At 42.6% G+C, this 27,496-nt stretch overlaps 1 protein-coding gene across 1 annotated transcript in view; it reads left to right on the forward strand.

Moving 5' to 3' along the window:
- Nucleotides 1-223: 223 nt before the first annotated feature.
- The window catches only part of ADAM17 (ADAM metallopeptidase domain 17), a 35,491-nt gene continuing 8,218 nt past the window's right edge, over nt 224-27,496 (forward strand). The window contains exons 1-12 of the mRNA XM_062634529.1: nt 224-436; nt 12,615-12,747; nt 13,943-14,076; nt 15,010-15,098; nt 17,983-18,151; nt 18,538-18,668; nt 20,373-20,462; nt 21,517-21,630; nt 22,164-22,308; nt 23,215-23,303; nt 25,401-25,553; nt 26,412-26,611. Of these exons, the coding sequence (XP_062490513.1) occupies nt 340-436; nt 12,615-12,747; nt 13,943-14,076; nt 15,010-15,098; nt 17,983-18,151; nt 18,538-18,668; nt 20,373-20,462; nt 21,517-21,630; nt 22,164-22,308; nt 23,215-23,303; nt 25,401-25,553; nt 26,412-26,611 (1,544 nt within the window). The 5' untranslated portion in view covers nt 224-339. The remainder of the gene's footprint in view (nt 437-12,614; nt 12,748-13,942; nt 14,077-15,009; nt 15,099-17,982; nt 18,152-18,537; nt 18,669-20,372; nt 20,463-21,516; nt 21,631-22,163; nt 22,309-23,214; nt 23,304-25,400; nt 25,554-26,411; nt 26,612-27,496) is intronic.

Consider the following 27,496-nt stretch of genomic DNA (forward strand, 5'->3'; position numbering starts at 1 on the left):
GAGGATGGGCTGCTCACTACCCCATCCCGTGAGCCATCGAAGCCGAGCCGAGCCGAGCCGAGCCGAGCCGAGCCGAGCCGAGCCGAGCCGAGCCGAGCCGAGCCGAGCCGAGCCGAGCCGAGCCGAGCCGACCCTACCCTTCCCCCAGTGCCCGCCCCACTGTTTAAGATGGCGGCCCCGCCCGCCCCCACAATGCTCCGCGAGCAGCTGCTGCGCTTCCGGGTGCGGGCCCGGCCTGGCACGGCGTGAGGGGCCGCGGGGTGGGCGGAGGGTGAGATTTCCCTCTACCGGATGTGAACAGAAGGAGCGGGCGGTGGAGGAGGGAGCCGCGGCCGGGCCATGAGGTTCCGACTGTGGCTGGTCCCTGCCCTGGTGGTGCTGTGGGGGTCGGGCGGGGTAGAGGCGCTGGGGCGCCCTCCGCGCCGGCAGAGCTACGGTAAGGGGTAGGGAGGGAACACGGCAGCCGTGGAAGGGGGTGTGAGGGAGAGACCACTGCTGCGGGGCGGGGGACAGGGGCACGCTTGCCTCTGCCTGGGGGTTGTGATGGGGTATGTTTGACGTGGGGAGAACACCCATCTCTGCCGGGGGTGGCGGTCTGGGGAATGGGGAGAGGGGAACGGGGCAGGGCAGGAGCCGGGCACCCTGTGTCCCGACTGAACACCCACCTGGAGGCCTGCCCATGGCGGTGGGCAAGGTCGCGGCCCGCGCACTGCTCCTGTGCCTGACTCCGGGAGGGTGGGTACGCGGCTGGGAATGTCCAGGGCACAGGGATTTCTGGAGACCATGTAGGCTCCGTGCCCTCCCGGTGTGGTCCCCTTTAACTGAAGCATCACTGATGGGCAGTGTTAGGGAGTCATTGCTCTCTGCAGGAGTGGAGCGACCGCTTGATTGTCTTCACACTCAAGGTGTGCTAAAGAGTTTTCCTCACGGGAGTGTGCGTTATGTTAAGGCAGGGTAATCATATAAATGGCTTCCCTTCATAGTTCTGGTTGAAGAGTCACTGTTGCAGAGAGAGCCTGAAGCTATTGGAGCTGAATGTGTCTTCCAGAAAAGCTTAACACAGAGGAGAACCGTTGCTTTATTTAAGTTCTGTAAACTTAGTTTTGCATCTAAACTTATACTTCAGAGCAAAGAAGTTGTAAACGTGTTTGATAAGCACCAGCTTATCACTGAAGTGGCAGATGAGCTCTTGAGAGGCAGTAGTCCTGTCTTGTCCAGTCAGATATCCTGTCTCCAGTTGGTGTGGCCAGTGGTGACTGCTTCAAGTCTCCTTTCTTGCTTAGATCTCCCAGCAGTTTTCCTGACAGGCATCCAGGCTGTGTATCTGTCCTCCTCTCCCACACCTGCGGTGGACTTGTGGTTCTGTGCAGACCTCAGAAGTGGGTAACAGCAAGAAGCTGGGATGGATAGGGTTCAGTGGTGGATGCTCCAGGAAGTATAACAGAAACAGAACAAACACTGTATGTCCTTTTAGCATCAAGGCAGGTCAGGGATCTCCTCAAACAGGGCATCTTGGGCTCTGAGGTTTTTCTATGCCTTCTAAAGGATGTATCTGCATGTCCTTTTAACATCAAGGCAGGTCAGGGATCTCCTTAAACAGAGGACATCTTGGGCTCTGAGGGTTTTTTTATGCCTTCTAAAGGATGTATCTGCTATGGATTTGCGTAATCTTTCTCTGATAGCTTTTGTGTTCTAGGCCTCTGTACCACCATGGCTGGACTATGAGCTCTTCAGTTTTATGAAATACTGCTGGGGGAATAATAGAATAGTTAGGGTTGGAAAGGACCTTAAGATCACCTTCTTCTGTTGCCAGAAATGGTCAGTATGAAAGGATTATCTGTTTTCTTCATACCTTTAATGACTTACAGACTTGTATAATTTTTCTGCTTTGTAATTTTTTTTTTATTTTTAGTGGAAAAATCTTAGTCTCTATAATAATTCTTAGTATGGGGTAAAAAATTATAACTTTATTGGTCTTTGTTACCTTTCAAAGAATCACAGAATGGTTGAGGTTGGAAGGGACCACCAGAGATCACAGGAGTCGTACCTCCCTGCTCAAGCAGGGTCACCTAGAGCACATTGCTCAGGACTTTATCCAGACATGTCTCTGTCTATATACTTTGTATTGGATTTTGATTTTAATTTATTTATTTGAGATGTGTGACCAGGACTGTAAGGCATTATTTGTGATACAAAGGTAGCATGGATTTGTAGTGATGAATGCTTTTCATTTTGTTTTCTTTCTGAGTATTTTTTTGGTCCTTTTTGTTTGTTTGTTTGCTTGTTTGTTTAATAGTCCTTCCAAGATATCTCTTCTTTCTCTTTTTAATATTTTATTTTTGAGTGGTAATACCTATGCTGAAATACTTTGCTGCATAGATACAGTGAGGCTGTATTTTCTTCATGTTATTTCACACACTGAAATTCATCATTTTGTTCTGTTGTTCAGTAAACTAAACATATAAAAGCATTTTGTGAGGGAGCTTGAAAAAATCCAGGTCTGCTCCATTAACTGTTACATTTATCCACACACTTCATTCTCTCAGAATGCTAATATCTGTGAGGCTCTACTTTCCTAGTATCTTATTTAGCCACAGGTCCAGTATTTCACACTTTGTTATTGTTGTTACCTGTTTGTCAGGTAATTGAGCATATTTGTTGATTAGGCCCCATGATGATACCTGGAGTGGAAATTGGACCTGTACTTACCACCCTTCAGGCCTAACCTGCAGCAAGACTAATGGTGTACCAGTGGCATACCACGATTAGTAGTTGACCAGTTTATTTTTTTTCAGTGCTTTATAATTTTGGGTTAATACATTTATGCCCTATTGCCTTATTACTCATTTTCTTGGCTTGTTTTAAAGTGCCTTTTCTTGAGTCTTGGAGGAAGGTCTTTAGAGTCATGCTATCAAGACAAACTTTTGGGGATATTTTTAGTCTCCTCTGAGGTGAATGCTAAGGTCAGTTACACTCTTTGGTATCAGCCCTTGGCATCCATTTCTGGAGCTGTATTTACAACTTTTTTACAAGCCCCTTTGATTATTTATCTGGTTGGTTTCTTTGGACATAATAAAAGGTATTTCAACTATGAGCTTTATGCCTTTTCCAAGCTGCTCTTCAAAATTTCTTTGCTTACTTTACTGTGGTTTTATGTTCAGCTTTTGATGGAGTTCTGTTATCCTCATCTTACACATGGCTTGGTTTACTGGAATACCATCTTTTCCTGCTAATAACTTCAGCTTTGCTATTTTGAGAGCTCTGTTTAACCACAGCTTGAATTTTGTGAACTGAAATCAAATTTCTGTTGAGCAGTATATTTATGGAAGTTTCAAGGATTACCATTTTGTGATTTCTATTAAGAACTCGCTTGTTTCTGTAGAAGTTCAGCTTTTCAGGAAGGAAAAAAAAAAAAGATTATACAGTGAAAAGCAGAGTTTGGCAAAGAATAGCACAAGTAGATAAAAAGACGTGGGTCATTTCCCAGCATTTTTCAGCTGAAGTAATCTTTGGGTGTGGTGCTCCGCAGTCTAAACTGATCTAAATTGGGACTGCCGCAGTCCTGGCCTTAGCTTTCTGATCTCTTCCCCATTCCTATGAGCACATTCATGGAGCTAGGCCACCTGGAAGCTGATCATTGTTTGGTTGGGTTTTTTTTCTTGTAAGGGGTAGGGTGCCTGGGTTCAGGTGTTCTCTGTTTATGGAGTCTGCTCTCTGGAGTAGCTCACAGCGTGACTGTCAAGTATCTGCCCCATGCTCTGGGGATGGCAGTGTCTGTGCTCAGGGTGAAGGATGAAGGGAGGATGGTATCAACATCAGTGTGTTGCCATTAGATGATCTGAAAGCGGTGTTCTTTTTAATAACACTGACAGTGGGGATGAATTTCTGAAAGAAGTGTGATGCTACTGGTCAATACAATGACTGTTACTGTAGTTTTGCCTTTGAAAAATTAATGTCACCTTGTTGAAATTTTTTCTCTATTGTTTATCTCTTAAGATAACCTTTTATAGCTATTAAATATTAATGTTGTTTCTCTTGGAGCTCAGACATACCTGAATGATAACAGGGCTGAATGTGCTTGAAAAGAATAACAGTACAAATCCCCACCCTCACTGTTCTTCAATATATAGATGGCTATATCTAAAGAACTGCTTGAATCTGTTTTATAGCACAGAGGTATTGGCAGCACTCTGCCACTGAGCAGCGTGTATCCAGGATTGCCCAGAGCTGAGTTTGTATGCAAAATGTCTTACTCTACTGCTGTCTGTTTCGAGTAGGTTCTTTTTCTCATAAGCTACTCAGGGAATGAAAAAAAAGTAAGAGCCGTTCCTGGGCAGATGATATTCCTTGGATCACTCTCCCCTCATCTTTTTTTGCCTGCTATATTGCATCAATAGAATATGAGGTAACCTGGCCTTGGGTTGTTTTTTCTCCACGCTTCTGAAATACCACAGAGAAGTCGAACTGTGTGAGCTGAAGAAATATCCTATATATGGATAGGTACAAACCTATGTAGTACGCATCAAAAGACTAGAAGTAACAAGTTCTGGAGTGAAAAAGCAAATGATAGTGGTGTTGATGAACGAAATGTTGGAGCTGAGTGATACAGAAGGCAGCATAAAATCATTTGCAGTCAGTCTTGAATCCTGCTTCACGCTTGGCGTGACAAAACACAGGAAGTCCATAAGGCCAGGAGCCTAACCAACTACTGAAGGAGTAAGGGGTTAGAAGTTTAGCTCAGTATGAAGACTGTGCAGTGAGATAATTAGTAACAAAATCCTTCTGTCCTCCTGGACTGAAGCATCTGTTGGTGACTAAGGCAAGACCTAGGTAAGGGTCAGATAACTATTTTCCCTGCTGCAGTCTGCCTCTTTTCGTGTTGTTTCTTATCCCGTTTTAATATCCTTTGAAGCAAGACAACTGTTTTGGATTGATCTGGTTTTGCAGTTTGACTCCATCGAGCTGAAGGTTGGGTGTACATCTCACTGTGCACCACAGGGAGGAGAATCCAAGAACACACAGCCTAACAGCAGTATGTCCCAGCACATGATACCTGCATGGAATGCTGTGGGGTTATTTCAAAATCCCGGCAGGAATGTGTAGATGCAGTGTTTCAGTAGGTGTTATTACAGCCTCAGTGATAGTCTTCTGTATGCTTTGTCTCCATGTAAACAGCAAGTGCTTCATGTAGACATGGTCTTACTGAATGCAGATTGTCGTTGTGACTTTTGTGTTGTGGCTTGACAATCTTTTCTGTGGAGGTACTTAAGGTTTTAAAGGACGTTTTTTCTTGGATTTGTTTTCCTTTGTTCATGTGAATCAGTCAATTTTTCCACTTCCAACTGGAAAAAAGAGAAATTGTGATAAAAATGTAGTTCAACAAGTGAAGAATGTCAACAGTAGATTAAATTCTAATCATTAAGAATTGCCCTTAACAATTGCAAGAGTTTTGTAATGGGAACATAATCAAGAGCTTGGTACGAGTTTGGTTTTCAATAGTGCCATTTTAGTCTGACCTCTGAGCAGCCAAAAAGTAAAATTCTGCTTTGCATTTAAGATTTTTCCCCCTCCTGCCATACAGACTGACAACTTCACTGCTGCTCTTCACTGCTGATAGCAGCAGTGGCTCACCTCAGTTTCACACTTCTGCTCTGGAATTTTGTGTGTGTGTTTTTGTGCAGAAGTGACTTTCTGCTCTGTGGCTGGAAGGGCTGAGTGAGGAAGCTCTGCCAGCCAGCTCCTTAGTGCAGAGTTCTCCTGACTGCTTCAGCATTACACCAGGATTTAATTATGTGCTTAGCAGTCAGGAAAGATTTATTTTTGAGAGAGAAGTTTATATTTAACTTCTGTTATAAACAGAACTTGATTCCCCCCCCCCCCCCCCTTTTTTAATAAACTGCAGAACTTAGAGTTTGCCTGTTTCCCAGAGGGATCAAGGGAAGTCCTTTGCTGTGTGTAATAAAAGGTTAACCAAGAGCCAGGTTTCTTTAACAAAGAGCAGTACATCCTGCTGTCCTGTTCTACAGATTTCGTATGCTGCACTCGCTTTGGGTATGTCCTGCAACTCTCTCAATGGTTCTGATGGTCTTTCTGGTCTCTTTTATTCTTGCAGATGTATGTGACCATGCTGCCTGTATTTATGTCACTTGTTCCCTGCATCACTTTACAATATCCATCCCTCCCTTCCTGTGCTGCTCTTAATATACATTACTTGTACTTTTTTTCCCTCTTGGTACTTGCATTTTTAACTTAGGTACATGGACTGGGTGTAGGAAGGAAGGGAAGAGAAGGAGGCTCTGTTGCACAGGGAGGCATCTACAGCTGTCACCTACTCAACATGGATCTGTAATTACTGAAGTGTTGAATGCGAATGTTATGTCCTGCATTACTTGGTTTCCTTTCTCACCTTTTCAGATTGTTACTGAAGTGGTAAAGTTCTGTCCCTCAGTACCTGTGATGTGTGCCTTGAATTTTGGAAGGTCGTGTTTGAGTGAGTCCAAAGTCATATCCACAACGAGAAGAGATGCAGTTGGATGGGGAGAAGTTGCTGGTCTCATAAGACACTAATCAGTCTCTACCTAGAATCAGTTCTACTCAAACTTACTTTGTAGTGTGATACCAAAGCACAGTAGTGAGGCTGACACTTTTTGGAGAGCCAGACAAATTATCTCTTTCCAGAGAACATTACATCCTGTGATTTGGCTCTTCTTTTCTGCAGGATGTATGAAAACATGTGATTTTTCTAAACTTTTTTTGAGCATTGAGTCATGTGATACTGTTCTGGTTTAAGATGAGACAGCTGTATTGCCCTTGTTTCACTCTGAATGTAAGGATGTTAGTTTACTGGGCTTCCTTATTTTTTATCCTGCTCAATATTTGAGCAGGATGTTGCTTCTGCACACACAGCCCCCTTTCTCCCCCCCACTCTGTTATGCAGTGCTTTTTACTTATATATTTATATATTTTTTTAATATATAAAAAAGTGCTTTGTGCTTTTACTGATAGGACAGACCGAATTATTAAATCAAGTAGATCCAACAGAATGAATTTTGTTCCTCAGTGCTCCCTAGTTAAGATGTCTTTAGTGAAGGAAGAAGTTTTCAAAGTTGGAAGTGTGTGAGGTAACAGGTGGGAATCATTGGGGGTATTCAGCTATAGTCAAAACTACCAGAAATAGCAGTTTAATGGTCAGTACAGCTTCTGCTAAGCAGAATTTGTACCCTTAAGGAACTATTTGCACTGCCCAGAAACAGATATGTTTTCTGTAGGCAAAAACCTGTGGAGTAGCATATGAGTGCACCTCTGTGAACAAGTTTTTCCTGAGGTGAGCTAAAGGGTGTTTTGTAAGCTGTTAGCTTTTCCATGCTATCTACCACTGGGAGCTTCTGCGCCTGTGGTAAGTAGAGAGTAGTTTACCCCATGTAACTGCAGGAAAAGTGTACTGTGGAGTAGCTGGTAAATCAGCAGCCTACCTTACCTCCTAGTGTGAGGTCTGTGTAACTGTACCCTGAGGCTTTGTCTGTGTTGTGCTGGTGAGTAACTGAATTCGGGCACCTTGTTTTCTCACGTGGTTTAGCAAGTTTGATGCAGTTGGGATCGAGTCAAAAACATGCCTTTTAAAACATTCAGCAATGCTGATTTGGCTGGCCATTCTCACTAACAGGTTTGTCTAGAAATGTGTTTAAACAGAGTGTAAACCTTCATCCTGTTAGGGTTTATAAGCAGGCTGACATACATTTGGTTCTTGCTTTGAACCCCTTTCTCTCCCAAGTTCTTCTTTTCACATGTACTTGATGAGCAAAACAGCAGCCACTCCTTGGTGGAAACAACTAAACAGGATTTGTCAAAACTGTACAAAGTATGGGCTGTTTTGCATGGGATAAGTGTTTCAATTCCCTTTCTTTTCTGTCTTTGGCAATGGCTCTGTACCAGATGTACTGGAGAAAGATGTAACAACATGAGTAATGAACTGTTGGGGAACAGCTTTCCCACAGATGTATCTTCTCAACACATCCTCTTCATCAACAGTCTCCTAAAAGCAGTGTAAACTGTTAAGAGAAGGTACCCATAAACATCTAGGTGTGACAGCATCACCTCCTGCCTGGTGAAGACTGTGTGCCCAGCTGAGATACGAATTCACTCTCCTTCTCCATTAGCACTCTCTGGAATGGTGATCCACTCAAATGATCCCACTGTACTGCAGCCGGTAACCGGCTGTTACCACAAACATGAGGGCAGCTGTTTTCTGTAGGGTGATGGGGACCTGCTTTAGCTCATGTGGTTAACGTTGGAAAGACTGTAGTCTGTTTCCTAGTCCAAGTTCTGATTGAGGCTGTGAATTACATTTGAAGTGACTATATTTGGTTACTTTAATAAAATATTTTAATGGATGAAGAAGAACATCATTTGGAGAATAAAAATATAAATAGTAACAATAAAGAATATGGAACCCTTCAACCATTCAGTCACTTGCTCCCCAGCTCAATCGGAAAAAATGTTGTGAGTTAGCTGCCACAAGCTTTTGATGGGTATTTGATACCCACTGGAAATCAGCTCAAGATCAGTACCTTGGTTGTAGTCAGTGACTGCTATCCAGCACATAAAATACATGCTGGGTCCATTTTTTTTAGTCTTGGAGATGCCAAAGATTTAACAATCAAACTGTAAAATTCTTCCAGAGACTGCTGTGCTTGTCATCCCATCCCAGTGTCTTTTGACAGGAGATTTATTTCTGGTTTTATTCCCTTTGGGAGGGCTGGAGAAATAATTACAGTCATTCCTGCAAACCCTCTGGTGCTTTTGTGGTTAATTTTAAATCCTGAAAGTAATATTTTTTAAATATTGTTGGATCTTATGTTTTAAGTAGAGACATTTTTATCACGGGATAATTGCAAAGGGAGCTTTTAAAATATTGATTATATCCACTGGGTTAAAACCTCATGCTTCTCAATAAGCTTAACCTTTCTATAAATAATGCATGCAAAAGAATGCTTATGAAATGGCTGACTTGCCACATTTACATGTTGCTTTCTGGGCAATAGTATGGGCATGAGATCATGGGAATTTACTGTTCTGCTTATGAAAGCTGACCTGGTTGGAGAAGGGATGCCATTGGTATTTGAATTGGTAGCTGAGCACTTGAAGAGAAACTTCTTTTTAAATATATAAGGAAGAAGTTCTTCACTGTGAGGCTGGTGAGCCACTGGAACAGGTTGCCCAAGGAGGTGGTAAATGCTCCATCCCTGGCAGCATTCCAGGCCAGGTTGGACAGAGCCTTGTGTGAGATGGTCTGGTGTGTGGTGTCCCTTCCAATGGCGGGGGGGTGGAACAAGATGATCTTAAGGTCCTTTCTACCTTAGCTATACTATGATTCTATGTGCAGTGGCCTCCAGATGGGTGAGCTAAGCTGTAGCCCAGCACATTCTTCAGCTGTTTTCTGCTGGAGTAGTCTGCTGCAATGTGTACTTGCCCATGAGTTATTTAAAAGATATTTTGCTGTGTTAGGTTCCAAATTCTAGTAGCAGTGGGGTTTTAGCCTTGAAACAAGGTGAAAGAAAAGGAGGAAATGGTTGGTGAGTTCAGAGTTGGAGGTAGAGGAAAAGTCACTGCTGTGGATTTCTTTTTGAGAACTCTGGGATATTGTTTTTGTTGCCACTGTTCCTTCCGTGTTTCTCTTACAACCATGTATATGTGTATGTTCTGGGGAGGTCTCCCTCCAGGAGACAGGGTGCAGTGAAGTGAAGGCTGGTGATCACAAATAAATATTTGGGATATCAGGGTGAAATTAAGGTGTTCTTCTCCAAAAAGAGAGGAATGCAGAAATCTAGGAGGGGCTGGAAGGGAAGCAACCGTAGGAAAGTGGTTTGGGAAAACCTGAGTCAGCTTGGCATTGTTGAAGCCCATGGGAAATTACTTTTGGACCACAATGAAGACAACGAGGAAGGAATGCCAGAAAGATTATTACACTTGAATGAAAAGTAGTCAAGTATATGCTTACTGTGGCTCTCATCCGCAGACTGCTGTACAGTTCTGTATATTGCTTAAATTAATGATGCTTCATCTTTTATTTTTCAATAAGCCATGACAATGGATTAATTTCCACAGTATGAAAAGTTTACAGAAAACATTTGGTTTGAGTGTGTTACCAATACATTTTTTCCACATCTGTCTGACACCTGAGTTAGTTCACAAATTTATGTCTCGCAGCAGCATGTCTTAAGTCTTACGTTGCAAGTCAAATTAAAAGCAAACAAATTTAGGAAGGGTAAAAGGAAATAGGAACAAGTACATTCTTGTTTCAGGGTTACAGGAGCTAGGAGTGTCCTGTGTTTTTCATTTGTAACTTTAACAGAATCATCTTACTCATCTTCATCAACTCTGTAGGTCATGTTCTTACTACCCTTCTTATGCCTCTCTGAGGCATTTCCAAAGGGTGTCTGTGTATGTCAGGTGGAGCAGGACTTCTGAAGTTCTCCTTGCCTACCAAATAAAACCCCCTGATTTCTTTAGCAGATTTCTCAGTTCTGATGCCTTGAAACTGAGCCTTTTTTTCTGGCTGTAGTGGCAGTTGCATCTTGCTCTTTGGCATGACCTTCCCCTGGTTGTGATCTGTCCTTTGCAAGGAGGAGTGGAAAGGGGCAGAAAAATTAGTGTTTAGCCGCTGGGATTGTGCCTCTTGGGCAGACCTTTGCTTGGCAAGTCCCCTGTCAGTAAATCCCCAAGCAGCACAGCAGTGGTGTTGTGCCTCTTGCTCCATGGCCCAAGTAGCACACAGTTGCTCTGTATCATGATGCAACATTTGGTATCCATATATCAATGTTCACTTTAATTGAGGGGTCTGCTCTTAGTTGAGTGCAGTGAAAGAATTTCAGGTTTAATTAAAAGAATTTAGGACTAAACAGTTTAATGAGGGGTTTGGAGTTGTTTTCAGAATTGATTTTTCCTGCCTGTCCTTACCTTCCTCCCAGGTGGTTCTGGATGAGGGCAAGTTCCAGACCATAAGCAATGAATGGGCTTTTTAAAGAAAAGGGATGTTCTTTTTTTTTTTTTTTTTTTGGTATTTGCTAACTGTATGGCTCTGGTGAACCAGCTCTGTAGCATGCAGCAAGCTGACAATGAAGGTGCCGCCTGGCATGCAGCAGCTGGGCATGTAGGGGAAAAAAAACACAGCACAAAAGTGGTGGAAACTTGCCTTTGCATATAACCCGAAACGCATGGTAATTGATTGCAGGTGTTCTCCACCTGTGGGTTGTAAACAGAAATCAGGAAATTGCAACTGCTCTGCCCTTCCTGTGTTGCTCAATGGCAGGGGAGCGGCAGCCAGGCAGGGAGAAGCCTGCGAGCTGCTGCTGGTGGCTTTGGCTGCACGAGGAGGCAGCTCTGTCACCTATCCATCACTTTGCTAGCAGGCCTGGTGCAGTGCCATGAGGGCTGTAAGTATAATAAAGTATAATATATCAGGAGCTATTGCAGTCTAGATTTCAAGTTGGCAATCTTGGCTTGTTGCGCAAGAGCCGGTAAAACTTAGCTTACGAGTGGTGCCGCTTACTTAAAAGTCCAGTAGGACATGCAAGGTTACTTGGGTGAGTGGTGTGAGCTGATGGCTGGGGGCTCTGAAGAAGTGGAACTCAATCTTTATTAATAAAACCCCACTTTAGTAGCTGTCATGTCTGGTTTAGAAGCACAACTTGAAGGGGAGAAAAATAGGAATTCTTTAAATAATGACTAGGTGAGCACTTCAGCCTCTTGTAAAACACCGCTCATTTGGTGCAGTGGAAAGAGTGAACACCTCTGGTAGAGAAGGAAGACAGTGATGTGAGAATAAGGCCTGTAAGGTTGTAGAGAGCAAATGAGTCAATCAGCACTAGTGGAAGTGAAGGTGGTTGTCGAGTGTCTCAGTGGGTGGTTGGTGCTGCCAGTGAAGAGATGCTTAGAAAGCAGCAGGAGTCTTTATCAGCAGAAGTCAAACACTGCTGGCAGCTGGCATTGAGCATTTGGCAGTGGAAGCATCTGCAGCGTATTGACCTGAATTTGTAATTTGTGGTCTGCTCCCATAGGGATTCAGGCCCTTGGTCATCTGAACAAGTTTTCATGTTCTGAGTGTGGAAATCAAAGGAGTTTTGCATGTGGTAAAGTGTTGGGAAACCAGAGTACCTGGAGGTGCCTCATGTGGGGTGTCTTGTTAGTTATTTCTGATGGATTGTGCTATGCAGACACCTATTTTCTGGCTGCTGTTGAACAGGAAGGTAATAAATGCAGTCCTGATGGTCAGTCAATTTGGTAGAAGTTTCCTAAGTTAAATTGCTTTCTTCCTAGGATGGGGACCAGCAGGTGAGGAGAGTGATTCACTCCAGAGAAGTGGGGATGTTGCCCCCATTTAGTTTCCAGGGGCAGCCAGCTAGGGCATTTGCCTCTCAGATAATTTCTTGTCTTGCACTATGATTTTTACTTGTCTACACAAAATACACCTTTACAGAAATGTGCAACAGTTATCCTAAAAATTGCAGCAAACCAATCTTGCTGTTGAAATGGGAGGCTCTCTTTTGCTGTTCTGTGTATGCATTTGTGAAAAAGGGAGCCTCTTGAAACTTAAACTTTCCTCATTGCTCTTCCAGACACAGTTGAGTCCATGCTTTCAGACTACGACATCCTTTCTCAGTCTAGCATCCAGCAACACTCACTGAAGAAGAGGGACCTCCAGCCTGAGACACATGTAGAGAGGCTCTTAAGTTTTTCAGCTCTGCAAAGGTAACGAAATCATCAACAGTGAAACAGCTGATGATACTTTTTCCTTCACTTTGTGATGAATAATGCGCAGTTCCAAACCCAGAAATGGTTATCTTGTTTTCTGTTGTGACTGACCAGTTCTTCTAAGTGAGTGTTCTGTATGGTCATATAACTTCAAAGAGGCTCAGAGGAAACAAAAAATAGGCTGCACTGTATTACTGTGTTTGCTGAAGCAGCAGTGATTTAAGATCTCTCTTGCTTTGTTCTTAGCTTTAGTTTCATGTAGATTACTTCCGCTGGTTGAGTTGGATCCCACTTATACTTCATCTGGCAACGTCATACTCTTGACTGTCCTCTTGAAAATCTCTGCCTTCAGTTTGGGGAGTGCATGTGGTGTCTTGTTCAAGGGATTGTATTTTGTCTTTCAAGGAGATTTAATTCTCTTCCTACTTAGTGTAAATTTCCCATTCAGTAAAACAGTGTGTTCTCATGTGCCTTCCTCTGTCTGCAATTGACAACTATCATGCAAGTTGTTGTGTATATTTTTTTTTTGAATCTCTGTGTTTGGTGCGAGTAATTTTTAAGTACCAAGCATACAAGGCTAATGGGATCAAATGTCTGACTGTCCCTGTTTTGGACTGCCTCATGCACCCCAGCTTTATGGTGAGGTTGCAATACTGCCAATGATAATTACAGAATAATTGCAGAAAAATTTTGACCCAGAGCTTACATAAACCAAGAGCCCACGAAGCTCCTTCCAGAGAAGGTTCTCTGCTTGAGATAGTCACAGAAACTAAAGGCTATATATCAATAAAAATGTGCAGAGTTGATACTTCTGTTTATGGGTTTCTGGCTGTGTTACTTTAGAAAATAAGAACTTCAAGATAATTTAATTTAAAATAGATGAACAAATTCCTTGGCCTGATTTTTCTTCAAGTAGTTACCAGTAATTGGTTTTGCTTGACTGCAGATGGAGAAGGTGCATCCTGAGCAAACTGTGAGTGTTCTGGATTTGAGTGTTTATGTTCTATGGTTTTAATTAAGCATAATTATCCCTTAAAAAATACAGTTATGGGTAACCCAGTATATGTTTTTGTAGCCTGCTTATAAGAATTAATGCTTTCTAACTTATTTTGGTCCCTCAGTAAAATGAGGACTGGATGTATGGCATGTGTATACTTTGCTTAAAAATAAATGGAAGTAAATTCTTTTACAGGCACTTTAAATTATACTTAACTGCAACTGCTGAACACTTTTCAGAAAGATTTCAAGCATTAATTGTGGATGGTGAAGGCAAGGAAAAGGAGTATCATGTTCAATGGCAGGACTTCTTCACGGGACATGTTGTTGGTTAGTATGAACTGAACTGTGTGTTAGTGCTGGGAAAGCACAGCTTTGTATGAGTCTCTTGGCCAAAGTAAATGGTGTATTGCCCTCATTGTCATCAGATATGGTTAGGATGAGCAAGTAAACTTGATTCTTGTGGCCCTTGGGTTTTCTGGGTTTTTTCTTGTGGTGGATTTGGGTTTTTTTTAAGTTTGATGGGGAGTAGGGTTTTATGAGCTATTGAACCAAGGTTCTAAGGTAGCATTCTTCTGTTTAACTTGGCAGAACACAGAAGTATAATTTACTCAAGATGCAGCTTGTGATTATATATATATATTTTTCTTTTTCTTTCTTTCTTTTAAAAGGATGCAGGTAACTTTATTTCAAATTGGAATGTAGGACTTGAATGTTTCTTGTCCCAGAACACAGTGGCCAGGTAGTGGTGATGTATTGTTGCCCAGAGTGTTAGATTAAAAGACTTTAAGACAGTTCTTTGCAGATCACTTTTCTGTAAAGAAAGGGTATCTTGCTCCACTTCAGTCCAGCACTAATGCTTCTGTTCAGTGGCTTTGATTTTTGTTGCCTGTGCTAGGTGGTGAAAGTCTCGTCCAGTGGAATGCCAGCTGATGCCATGAAATTGCTGTCTGGTAGTAGTAATATTCATTGGTTGGCAGAAATATTCTGTGCCCCATTCCTAATGCCCAGAGGCATCTCAACACTTTCTGCAGAATTAGAAATTGAATCTGAGTCTTGATGACTGTGACCATTGGGAGGTTAAGACTGGGGCTGGTTTATTTCTTTTTTTCTTTAAACTGGACAGTATAGTGTTCTTCAGAGACTGAGGAAGGTAATTTGGTGTGAAGCTTAGAAACAGTTACAAAAACCCAACCAGTATCTGTGCAGGAGTGCATGCAAATAGAGCTGAATTAATTTGGTTTTCCCTTGCTTACATTAAAGGAGAGCATAATTCCAAAGTTGTGGCACATATTGGGGATGAAGATTTTACAGTGAGAATCAGTACTGATGGAGAAGAATATAATATCGAGGTATGCTTTACTGTTGAAAGCTCTGTCCAGACAGTCGTCTCTTTTCCCTGTGGGTGTTTCTAGTTAGTCACACACCTCTGTAGCTTGAAATAGACTTGGTGATGTTTGTTTTGGGGTGGATGGGGAGGAGGGAGAGAAATATGAAATCAATTTGACTTTTGCAAGTGTTGGATTGTATTAGTGAGAAGACAGGCTGAGGAAGTTGGGGCTGTTCAGCCTGGAGAAGGGAAGGCTGTGGGGAGGCCTCATAGCAGCCTTCCAGTATCTGAAGGGGGCCTATAGGGATGCTGGAGAGGGACTCTTCATTAGGGACTGTAGTGACAGGACAAGGGGTAACGGGTTAAAACTTAAACAGGGGAAGTTTAGATTGGATATAAGGAGGAAATTCTTTCCTGTTAGGGTGGTGAGGCACTGGAATGGGTTGCCCAGGGAGGTTGTGAATGCTCCATCCCTGGCAGTGTTCAAGACCAGGTTGGACGAGGCCTTAGGTGATATGATTTAGTGTAAGGTGTCCCTGCCCATGGCAGAGGGGTTGGAACTAGATGATCTTAAGGTCCTTTCCAACCCTAACTATTCTATGATTCTATGACATTGCATGGTTTAGATACATTGGGGAAAAGGTATGTTTTAAACAGGAAAGGGATTTAGAAACAGAAATTGATAGTGTTAGTGGTGATCATATCCTCTGGAATAACAAACTTGCAGCCTTCTGAGCAAAGTCAGGGTCTGGAGAGCTTTCTGAACTTTTGGCTTCTTTAAGTCTTGGAATATTTTCCTTCTTTAGAGCTCTATTGGAAAATCTGGTATTTTCCCGTGCTTTCTCATTGCTGTTTTTCACCGCCTCCATTGCTTGTGTTATTTTAAACTCTTTGTTTAAAACAACATATTCAACAAATACATAATTAGAGACAATCCTAATGAGTTGTTTTGTGCAGCATATTCCCAGGCACAAGCTGTATTAGAACAGCTGAATAACAGTAATTATGGCTGAGTGTTTTATGGGTAGTATAATTGTCTCCAGATCTAAGGATATGCAGAATTATGGGTAAACCTGGGAAATCCAGTCATATTAAAATATGAAAATATGTTTAAAGTACCCAAACCACTGTACTTGTGTTTTATATTAAGAGCATACAGTAGCTGTTTGATTGTGATTTAAGACATTTTTTGTGTTTGTGGTGCAGAGTCATGTCAGACCATCGCTGTTCTCCATGCAGCCAACCCCTTTGCTCCTCACTGGCTGTGTCTGTACAGCTAAAGACAGGCAATGTGTGGAAGCTTCAACTTGCCCTCACTGCTGTCATGGTTTAAACCCAGCTTCAACTTGCCCTCACTGCTGTCATGGTTTAAACCCAGCCAGACAGCTCATTCACTCACTCCCTCTTTCCTCCCTCTTTCTTTCCTTCCCCGCCGCCCTTCCCTGCTCCCAGAGGGATGGGGAGGAGAATCGAAAGAATGTAACTCCCACGGGTTGAGATAAGAACAGTTCAGTAACTAAGGTATAACACAAATCACTACTGCTACCGCCAATGATAATAATGATAAGAGGAAATACCAAGGGAAGAGAATACGATACCACCTGCCGAAAACGAGTCCGAACCAGAAGACCCCGTGTCCTTCTGGGTAACTACCAGTTACCCCCTGGGCATGACATGCTGTGGTATGGAATATCTCTTTGGCTAGCTTGGGTCAGGTGTCCTGTCTCTGCTTCTTCCTGGCTTCCCCTTCTCCCTGGCAGAGCATGAGACTCACAAAGTCCTTGGTCAGGGTAAACATTACTGAGCAACAACTAAAAACATCAGTGTTATCAGCACTGTTCCCAGGCTGAAAGTCAAAACACAATGCTGCACCAGCTACCAAGAAGGAGAAAAACTGACTTCTACTGCTAAACCCAGGACAACTGCCTCTTGTCAATGTCCCCAAGTCAGCTTCAGCCTCTTGTCAGCCCTGGGTGAGGTGATGCCTGTGTATATCAGAGATGCTCTGTGCCAGAGACCATTCCCAAAGGGCAGCGCAAAGGACAAAGCCACTCTGCCATTGCCTGCCTTTGCTTTCATGGTCCTCCTGTACTGTTTGGAAAGGCTGTGCACCTTTGTATAAACCCCTGGTGCCCTCACACAGTGTGAAACATACGCCCTCAGTTTTGTACTGCAGACACATGGCTGCTGGGCTGGCACAGCCATCACATTTCAGGACCTTTTTGGTGTCAGCCAAAAGCACAGTGTGCTAAATCATAGTTGTCTGAAGTTGAAAGAGCAGTGCTTAAAGGCCACAGGAGACCCAGACCCACGTGCTCTGCAGTGTGGATGTGGGCAGTCTGTGCTATGCTATTTCCATGCATCCATGATTCTATGATCTGCTATGGGAATTAGTGTCTTGTGTTGGGATTTTGTAGTTCTGTGGTTTTGGAGAAGTTTTCACTGCTGTGACTTGTGTAGCTTTGAATGTTGAAGAGATTGCCTTCTGCTGTAAAGACTATATTCTCTGTGCCCTTAGATATTGTCCATTGTCTGCCAGCTCCTGTGTTTCTGGTCAGTGTGTTTGTTAGCATGATCATCTCCCTGGCTGTGCCCATCTCCATATTGTTATGGAGAGAGTGGAGGAGCCTGAGATGCCTCCTCAACTTAGAATCACAGTATCAACTAGGTTAGAAAAGACCTTTAGGATCATCAAGTCCAACCATTACCCAATGATTCTATGATTAATAGACTTACTGCTGTGGATGAGATTATCATAGTCCAATGCATTTGTGTGTGTGTACACATAAAGCTGTGGAGATTCAACAGTGCTTACATGTTATTTTTTTTACTTGCATGCACTTACTTTTACTTACATGCATTCATTGTGTTCTGAATTGGTTGCATTTCTGTTCTTGTGCTGTCAGCCACTGTGGAGATTTATAGATAATGTGCAAGATGAAAGACTGCTTGTCTACAGATCTGAAGATATTAAAGACTTCTCAAGACTGCAGTCTCCCAAAGTGTGTGGTTATTTAAAGCTGAACGAAGAAGAACTGCTGCCAAAAGGACTGGAAGACAGGAAACAAAATGAAGGTGAGAGTCCATACCTTGGGAGAGCAGCATCTTTGAAACAAATGCTTGAATTCTGGCTGTGTCAGCAAGTAAGATCAAAACCTGGGCAATAATCTCTGTTGCTCTATAGAGAAATCTGCTGATTAACTCGCTATGATATAGTTCTTTCTTTACAATAAGTTTGAGGGCTGTTATGAAGAAAAAAAATTAAGAATATGTATATTTAAAACTCCAAAACAAATCAACAAATACAAAGCAAAACCAAAAAATAACCCCCAAAACTAAACATCCCTGTTCTCCCCCCAAAACCACACCTAAACTTGCATTCGTGTTTTAAGTAAGGGAATAAACACAGCAGTGGCAGTTTTAGAATGTTTATTTAATTTTATTTAAAATGTTTATGTTAGCAAGCATCCATCGGGAGAAAAGAGCCATTCCAGAGACCTCCAAAAACACGTGCAAGATGCTGGTAGTGGCGGATCATCGTTTTTTCAAGTATATGGGCCGTGGGGAAGAGAGTACTACTATCAACTATTTGGTAAGTCAGTGTACTGTGTTACAATTCGCTGGAATAAATGCAGGAAAACATAGCACTTCAGTCATTATACTAGCATACAGCTTGTACTACTTTTGTACAACGTGACGTATTTGCATTTCATGGCTGTGTGTGCTTTTTACCAGGGAATCGTACTTTAAAAATGTTTTGTAATGGTGATACTGCAGTTAGTCTTCAACATTCACTTGCAAGCACTCCCTCTTCATGTAGTTCTTGTGGCTATGCTATTTTCTTCTTCCGGTCAGAACTTTTGAGTCTCCTGGATTTTGAAATCAAAACAATTGAAACAATCTGAGCATCTTTAAGTTCCAGCATGTATAGATTTTTTTACTATTATTATTTTCCTTCAAAATTCTTCCAAGATCCTCTATGCAGAACAATAAAAATGGGAGCAGGTGTGGTAAACAATTTGGTTGTACATGGGTGTTGTGGCTTAACCCTAGTGGGCAGCTCAGCCCCACCCAGGCACTAGTTCACTCCTTCCCATGGGAGAGAATCAGAAGGGTAAAGGTGAGATAATTTGAGGGCTGCGAGAAACAGTTTAATAGATAAAGCAAAAGATGTGCATACAGCAAAGCAAAATAAGGAATTAATTCACAGCTTCCCATTATCAGGCAGGTGTTTAGCCATCCTTAGGAAAGCAGGGCTCCATCATGTGTGCTGGTTACCAAGTAACCCAGCCAAAACCAGTACAATGGGGTTGTCTGCCTGACAAGTTTTGTGGAACAGAACACCTGCCCACAGCCTTTCAGCAGGAGTAGAGTGTATTTGTCTAGGGACTGGATTAAAAAACAGATGAAGCCACTTCTGTTTGTCAAGAGTCTCTTTTTGGGCCTGACTTCTTGAAATGCTAACCACTGTATTACACCTTTGCTGCTTTTTGACACTTCTGTCCCCAGAAATGTTTACGCTCTCCAGGTAACAATTGGTGTGTTTGCAGAGATGCTGTTATCTCAGCATCTGACACATGGATGAGGCTAACCTACTGTTGTGGTTCCTGGGTACATGTGGACTGCTAACAAAGTGATTGGAAAACTAAAGCATAAACTATTTTCAAATGACTCTGAATGTCACTTCTTATTCTGAGCAAGTTTGGTGGTTTATGTGTAGGAGGAGGTGGTTTTTAAGAGGATGAGAACAGCTTGAAAAGGGAGGTATTGATAGTGAACATTGCTGAGAGACTTTCTGGAACCTGCGCTTGAACCATAATGAGGAAAATAATAGGGTTTTGGCTGGGAGAGGGAATCAAGCCTCAAGGGTCAGTTAAACTAGTTAAGCATTGTGCTAAAACAAAGCAGTAAAAACAACTCCCTCCTGCCCTTCCCCCTCAGAGAAACCTGGAAAACTAGTATCTGAACAAAGCGTTTTCTAAGATGTCTTGTTCTTAATATTATTGCTTTTCCACTACACAGATGAAAGTGATAAATGGAGAACTTTGTACTGCTTTTTTGTGGTTTTTTTTTTTTTTTTTTAAGGGTGAAAAATTTTCAGGGATATTTGATAATAATCTCTGGATCCAAGTGCTGTTGGTTTTGGATCAGTCAGTGTGTCTGTTCTGTTCTATGAGGTTCAATTTTAATTTGAAGTGAGTGTTTCTAGATGAGTATGTTGCTGGTTTTCTGAGTGTCTTGAACTTTATTACATGAAAGCTCACAACTAAGTAACTTGTTTTTCTTTCCTACATAGATTGAATTGATAGACAGAGTAGATGACATCTACCGAAACACTTCCTGGGACAATGGAGCCTTCAATGGGTACGGCATACAGATAGAGCAGGTAGTCACTGACTCATGCAACGGGCTTCCAATTTAGAGAATAAGAACATGGTTTAGATATCAGGGTTTCTGATTATTTTATCTGGATTAGAGCAAAAATGATCAAATCCTAAACTCTTAACTCCAGCCAGGAGCACTCTGAAATCTCATCTTGCCAGTGGTGGTGTTAGTGATGACACAGCATGCTCATTTTCAGTTCCTTGCAGCGTTTGAGATGGGAGTTTGCAGAGAGAGTATTTCCATATTTAATCTCAATTCAAAGTTGCCTCTTTTTCTTCCCTGAATATGAGCAATTCTTGTTCATTGTCATGTCAGACGTACTTATATGCATGTATATGATGTTTGTGTCTATGGCTAGTGCTTAGCTTACCAAGCCTGAGTTGAATAAAACACAGATGAAAAAGCACAAATCCTGCCTGAATAGCTTTAATGACTCCCTTGGGCATCATGATACCATGATAGCATGGAGACTGGTAGAGGGTGGACTTGGGGAACGTAGTGACTTCTATGTATGTGATTGCTTCTGAAATCTGGGAAAGGGCATTAAAAACAAGAGGAATCCATCAGCTAGAGCACTGCAAGAGCTGTGATGTGAGACATGGAGACTAATGGTACAAGATAGCTGCCTGTTTGCTGGGAAAGGGTCTGCAGGAACAAGGAAGGAGAGTCAGCTGGGGAGGGGGAAAGAACATAATGCACTAATTCCATATTACTGGGAAAGTAGCAGTTATTTAAAATACATTTTGCTTAGCTAGAAATAGTTTGGAATTATTTATACTCTAGATGTAAGTCCTGGTTGCATTTGGTTCTTTTGATAGAGTGACATGCGTCTTAAAGCAGAATGTTACAGTGAAAACTGTTGATATTGCCCTAATGATTGTAGCTGGTATGTCTTAACTAGCAGAGACTGAAAAGTTAACATTAGAAGCATGCTGAGTCTGAATTTTTCTCCTTGCAGATGTATTGAGACATTTAAGATTACATTGAAAACTTTTCTGTAGCTAGAAAATTGACCCAAATTCATCGATGTTGTTATTGCCCTTTTTGAAATGTAGATTATCATCCATAATGAGCCCAATCTTGTAAAACCTGGAGAAAAGCATTACAATATGGCAAAAAGTTACCCAGATGATAAGAAAGATGCCTGGGATGTGAAAATGCTGCTAGAGGTAGGTTGTAACCCTTGAAAAAGTGTGCCCCTTACAGAGAATTACTCATTCCTACAGCTGCTCTGTAGTAACAGAGGAAACTCCTCTACTTCCTTTGCAGGACATGTACATGTTACTCAAAGTAGCTGACGTGCCCTGTAGCCTGTGGTAAAGGCCTCCACTGCATAATTACGGAGCACACACCAATTAGTATTCTTAACATGTGGCCTGAGTCAGTAAGGCAGTCTTGATATGTCTGGCTCTGAGACTGGTTGCCTTGTGACCTTCATCAAATTACTGTACTTGGTTTTCCCCTCTCTGTGAAAAGGGGAAATGAGTAGACAAGTTGATAAATGAATGTGCCAGTGTACTTGGGTATTCATTTAGTTTTCTACAGCTCTGTAGGACAGCTACACAGCTGCTGTTTTCTGACTTAACCAGATCTAGAAGGTGCTTGTCTGGCTCATTAGATAAATGTTCTTGTCTATAGACTTGTAATGTGCACCATAAATTGTCTTACAAAGATTTGATTATTTTTTTTCTTCTCTTTGAAGCAATTTAGCTTTGATATTGCTGAGAAAGCAGCTCATGTGTGTCTTGCTCATCTCTTCACGTATCAAGATTTTGACATGGGAACTCTTGGACTGGCTTATGTTGGCTCTCCCAGACCTAACAGCCATGGTGGCATTTGTCCTAAAGGCAAGGCTGCTTTTTCTTCTGTCTCAGTTTTGGGTTGAAAGCTAATTTTTGTGATTTGTGTTTAATCTTCTTCTCTCAAGGATCATGATGAGTTATTTGCCTAGACTCTAGCCATAGAATCATAAACCAGTTTGGGTTGGAAGAGGCCTGAAAGATCATCTGGTTCCAACCCCTGTGCCATGGGCAGGACCACTTTCCACTAGACCAGGTTACTCAAAGCCTCGTCCAACCTGGCCTTGAACACTGCCAGGGGTGGGGCAGCCACAGCTTCTCTGGGCAGCCTGTGCCAGCGCCTCACCACCCTCACAGGAAATAATTTCTTCCTAATATCTCATCTAAATCTCCCCTGTATCAGTTTAAAGCCATTCCCCTTTGTCCTGTCACTACAGGCACATGTAAAAAGTTCCTCTCCAGCTTTCTTGTAGGCCCCTTTTAGGTAATGGAGGGCTGCTTTAAGGTCTCCCTGGAGCCTTCTCTTTTCTGGGCTGAACAAGCCAAACTCTAAGGTAGTTGGTTGTTGGGTAGAATAGATGGCCATTTTCTTGGCTAGAGCTGGAAAAATAAAGGAGGGAAGGGTAAAAGTCACTAAACTGTCTGGTGTGAACAAGCTGGCTAGAACAAACCCTAGACCAAGGGCTACTTTGTGTAGGTGTGTCTTGCAGTAGTTCTGGAATGGCAAATGCCTTGGAATTTTCTTATATTTTTGCCTTTACTACGATACATGAGCTGTTTGTGCTCTGCTTGAAAGAGTGCCCACTCCAGAAACTGGCAAGACGCAGGGTCTCACAGGTGAGCTTGTGAGAACAGTGAAGTTGTTCATGTCCCTGAACAAGGATCCCTCTCTCCACCAAACATGCCTCAAAACCAAGAAAACTCTCAATTTTCCTTTATTTCTCATGTCTATAGCTTATTACAGTCAAATTGCAAAGAAGGACATCTATCTGAACAGTGGCTTAACCAGCACCAAGAACTACGGCAAGACCATCCTCACAAAGGTAGGAAAGTATCCTTCTCTGCAGAGTGTGACTATTTGGTGTATGTATGTGTGTGCTGATGTATGCCATAGGATTGTGACAGGGTTTCTGTGCTCTCTTGGGACCAAGATGCTGGCTTTCCAATTGAGGCAGGGACAAGGGGCAAGTCACAAACCCAAAATCACAATTTTGATTCTTGCTGACAAGGGGAGTCAGGACTGAATGGAACTGAAGATTGAATTCATGGCAGGACAGGAATGAGGAAACTTAGCTTGTGTCTAATAGGAGCTGTAGTTGTCCAGATATAAACATGATTTTGATATCTAAAGATGAATTTAAATGAATTTTGCTTTATAAAAACCAAACAAACTAGAAACAAAGCTCAAACAACAAAAACCAAACCACCCCCTCATACAGGACAAGCAGAATTATAGAACAAGTAGCCTCACAGTAAGCATAAAATTAGTCTTCTGACTTAAATAAGAACAAGCTTACATATCTGCTGTTACTTTCAGCTACAACATGCAGGCTGATGATTGTGTACTCTTGGTCCATTCCATTTGCAAGGTAAAGCAGTGAAAGTAGTACAGGCAAAGTAGGAGGTTTAGTTTGAGCCTTTTAATGAAATTCTTCTACCTGATTTTTGTGCGTTCTGTGAAAGTAGAGCAGATAACAGTGTAAGAGAGAGGGTGTATACTAAGCCTAATTGGTGCTGTCTGGATTTTTTTATTTTTTCATAGTTGATGAGATAGTAAATACAAAATGGCCTGAAATTGAGCTTTGTCTCACTTGTCAAGATACCAGAGCAGTGCCCATATTTGCATCTACCTTATCTTTGCAGTTGGGCACATTTCTCTTTTGCTCACTTCTGCTGCCTTCTCAGCTGTGTTCTTCTGTAGCCTGATTATAAAGGGAATTCATGATTAATGTGTGGGCTAAAACTTGGCACAGAAGCTGTCAAGAAGCTAGGAAAAAAGAAGACAGTGAAGCTTTGTGTTAGAGGGATGTTGACAAAGAGCTCTAGCTGTTGCCATGCTATTTGCATTTGTTGTTCGATATCCAAGCTGGCTGCTTTGGATTACAAAAGAAATTGAGTTTGCTGTCTTCCCAGTGGCAGACACAAAGCTTGGGATGAGGCAGCAGGACTGTTATGGATTGGTTTCACAGGGGAAATGCTGCTTGGTGTACACTTAGGCTTAAAAGAAGAAAAAACCTGCCTAAAATCTGTCCCCAAATTAAACACAACAAAGCACAGGAGTGATCTCCGGGCAGCTCTCCTGTCTCTGCCTCTCGCATTAGCTGTGCCTGTATGGGAACACTGGTGCTGCTTGTTGTAGTGCTTGGTCCTTCCTGTGCCTGCTCAACACCTGAAATGAGGGTTAGCTCCTCAGACCTGCTTCTTTCTCCTGCACTGCTCCGTTTCCTTGTGCTTAACTCTTAGTTCTGTGCTGGTTTTGCTGGTGGTTGCCACCTTGTGAACTTACACCATCTGCTGGTCAAGGTGCTGTCAGGAGGTGTGCAGCAAGGCAGAGCTGCTTTGGGATCCTCAGCACACCAAGTCCTGTCTTGCATAAATGATGTTGGAAATCCATCCCTGCTGGGCCACATTTGTGGGTGTCTTTTCAGAGTACTCATGCAATAGAAGAGCTTATTCAGCACTCTTAATGTCATCATCCTTTTAGAAGAAGTAGTTCTAATGGCAAGATATGTTAAACAAGAGATTGACTAATCCTAGTAGCTGGTGTTTGTTTGGATTAGTTGGGTTTTTTTTTTCCGACTTTTTATGCCTTCCAGCTATTTAAAAGCAAATTTTTATATTTTAATTACCTGCATTGCATTGAAAACAAGATGAGTTGTTATTCTAGAACAGCATTTTGACTTTAACACTGGTTTAGTACTCAGATCTAGTGCTGGAACTTGCCTTTGGAAATGGACCATAAGTTTGCTTGCCTTCAGTTCCCAATTTCTAAAAAAAACCCCAAACCACAATATTCATAGAGAAAACCTTTTCCATCTCAGTGCATTTTAGAATTGCTGGTGCCTTGGAAGTAGGTGGAATCTTCTGCCCTGTCCTGCTCAGACTAATTTTTTTCAACATTGCTTGTTTCACATTCAAAGGAGGCTGACCTGGTAACGACGCATGAACTTGGGCATAACTTTGGAGCAGAGCATGATCCTGACAGTCTGCCAGAATGTGCCCCCACTGAAGACCAGGGAGGGAAATACGTTATGTATCCAATTGCTGTCAGTGGAGATCATGAAAACAACAAGGTATAGTTGCATAGTTTTGCTTCCACATAAAAGCTTCTGCTGTGGTCAGTGACCCTTTGCATGGAAAATTTGTTTAGTTAATAATTCCTGTATCTTGAAACCATTAGGAATGTAATAGATTAGCTGTCAGAAAAAAGCACACTTGCATGCTGTTGGGTTCTCTGCAAGGTAACTCATCTTTGGATCTGGAGTTTCACTGGAGCTCATAGCACCTCCAGGTGCTTTTTTAATTAGTTATTTGTAATTAGCTGTGGCCATATGCTGCTGAAAGCGAGTCATCACCAGGTCAAATACAGTACCTTCAGTACCAAATAGTGTTTGGGTGGTCCATAGCTATTCTTGTTGGAGAGACCTTGCCACACTCCACTGCTATGGTGCTCACCAGTTGCAGAAGCTCGCACTGGCAGTGTGGCTGCTCTGCATCATGCCTGTTCTGCAGAAGAGAAACCAAGATTATCCAACCAAGGGAATGATTAGTCTGCAGCCTAGTCTGACTTGTGGTTCATGCCGAGCCCTGCTGCTGAGGGGCAGCGCAGTCTCTCCCCGTTGCTACACCTTCACAGCCTGTCTTGGGGTGGCTGCTTGTGCTCCTGAAGCTGTGGGAGAGCTGGAGTTTGTTCTGTGACCCAGAGCCTGTGGGTGCCTCTGCATTGTAATGCAGCAGCGTCCTTCATGGAACCAGCCATTTCTTTCCCATCTTAAAATGTTTCCAAGGTACCAAATTGGCAGTGTAGAAGGAATTACCACTTTCTGAGACACCAGGATTGGGAGGCATAAGGACGCTGAAGCTGTCTTAGATGCTACTTGTTGACATAAAGGTACCCTCCTCAGTGCTGCTCTTTCCCATCATGACTCTAGATGTTCTCAAGCTGCAGTAAAAAATCCATCCATAGGACCATAGAGATCAAGGCCCAGGAGTGCTTCAAAGAGCGCAACAACAAAGTGTGTGGGAACTCCCGGGTGGATGAAGGGGAGGAATGCGATCCTGGCCTCTTGTACCAGCAGGCTGATCCCTGCTGCTCTGCAGACTGTAAACTGAAAGACGGTGCCAAATGCAGGTAAGGGGAGACACTCTGCATCTTCTCTGAACATGTGAGGGAGCAGTGGGTGGACTGGAAGCTCCTAAAGCCACCTGCAGTGTCACAGACCTGTTTCCTGGCCTTAAGGCTGAACGTGTGAACTAAAGACAGTAAAGGGTTTTGGGAGAGGCTGCTGTGTGCACACACTGTTGGCATACATGAGGTTTTATAGCATTCTGTTACTTTTCCTGAGAAGAGTCAAGAGCTGCAGGCTTGAAGATTAGTGGTGGTGTTGTTATTAAGCAAACATAGGCCATCAAAAATTAATATCACAATTTTCCTGTGCACACTTGCTGTGCAAGTACCATTTTTGCTTGTATTGCCAGGTGGCTTTAAACTGGGATCACATCCTGGTATTTTCAAGACTGCTGCAAAATGTGCTTGAGCAGACAGCCCACTGATGGCACTGAGTCCTCCTTCTGTCCTCCTTGCTCTTCAGGGTGTTCACAGCCCTGCTACCAAGCAGTGTCCAGTCTGTTTTCAGAGGTCAGCTTTGCACCATGTAACAGTAGAGAGCTCCTGCACCTCCTGTTGTTGAGCAAGAAATGCCCTCCATTTCAATTAGTGTTTTTGTACTAAGGGCCTTCTTGCGTTAGGTGCAGAATATCTCGAGAGTGAACCTTCAGGACAAATGGAAGGAGGGCATATACATGGGGAAAAAGAGTGGAAGATATTGTCCAAAGCTGCATAGCAAGTGACAAGAAGAGCATCCAAGTGCCTTGAAGAAATATAGGGGTCCCCATGTTGTTTCTCATTATGATGTACTTTCTATTTACCTTTGATAAATGAAGAGTGAGCGGGTGTGTAGAAAGGTGGTGGTGTGAGGGGCAGAACTGGCAAAGGTTTTGAATCAGTCAGTCTCTA

Source organism: Pezoporus occidentalis, unplaced genomic scaffold (genome assembly GCF_034315485.1).
Source record: "Pezoporus occidentalis ecotype Australia unplaced genomic scaffold, CSIRO_AGI_Poc_V1 ctg43, whole genome shotgun sequence".
In the NCBI taxonomy this organism is placed as follows: Eukaryota; Metazoa; Chordata; class Aves; order Psittaciformes; family Psittacidae; genus Pezoporus; species Pezoporus occidentalis.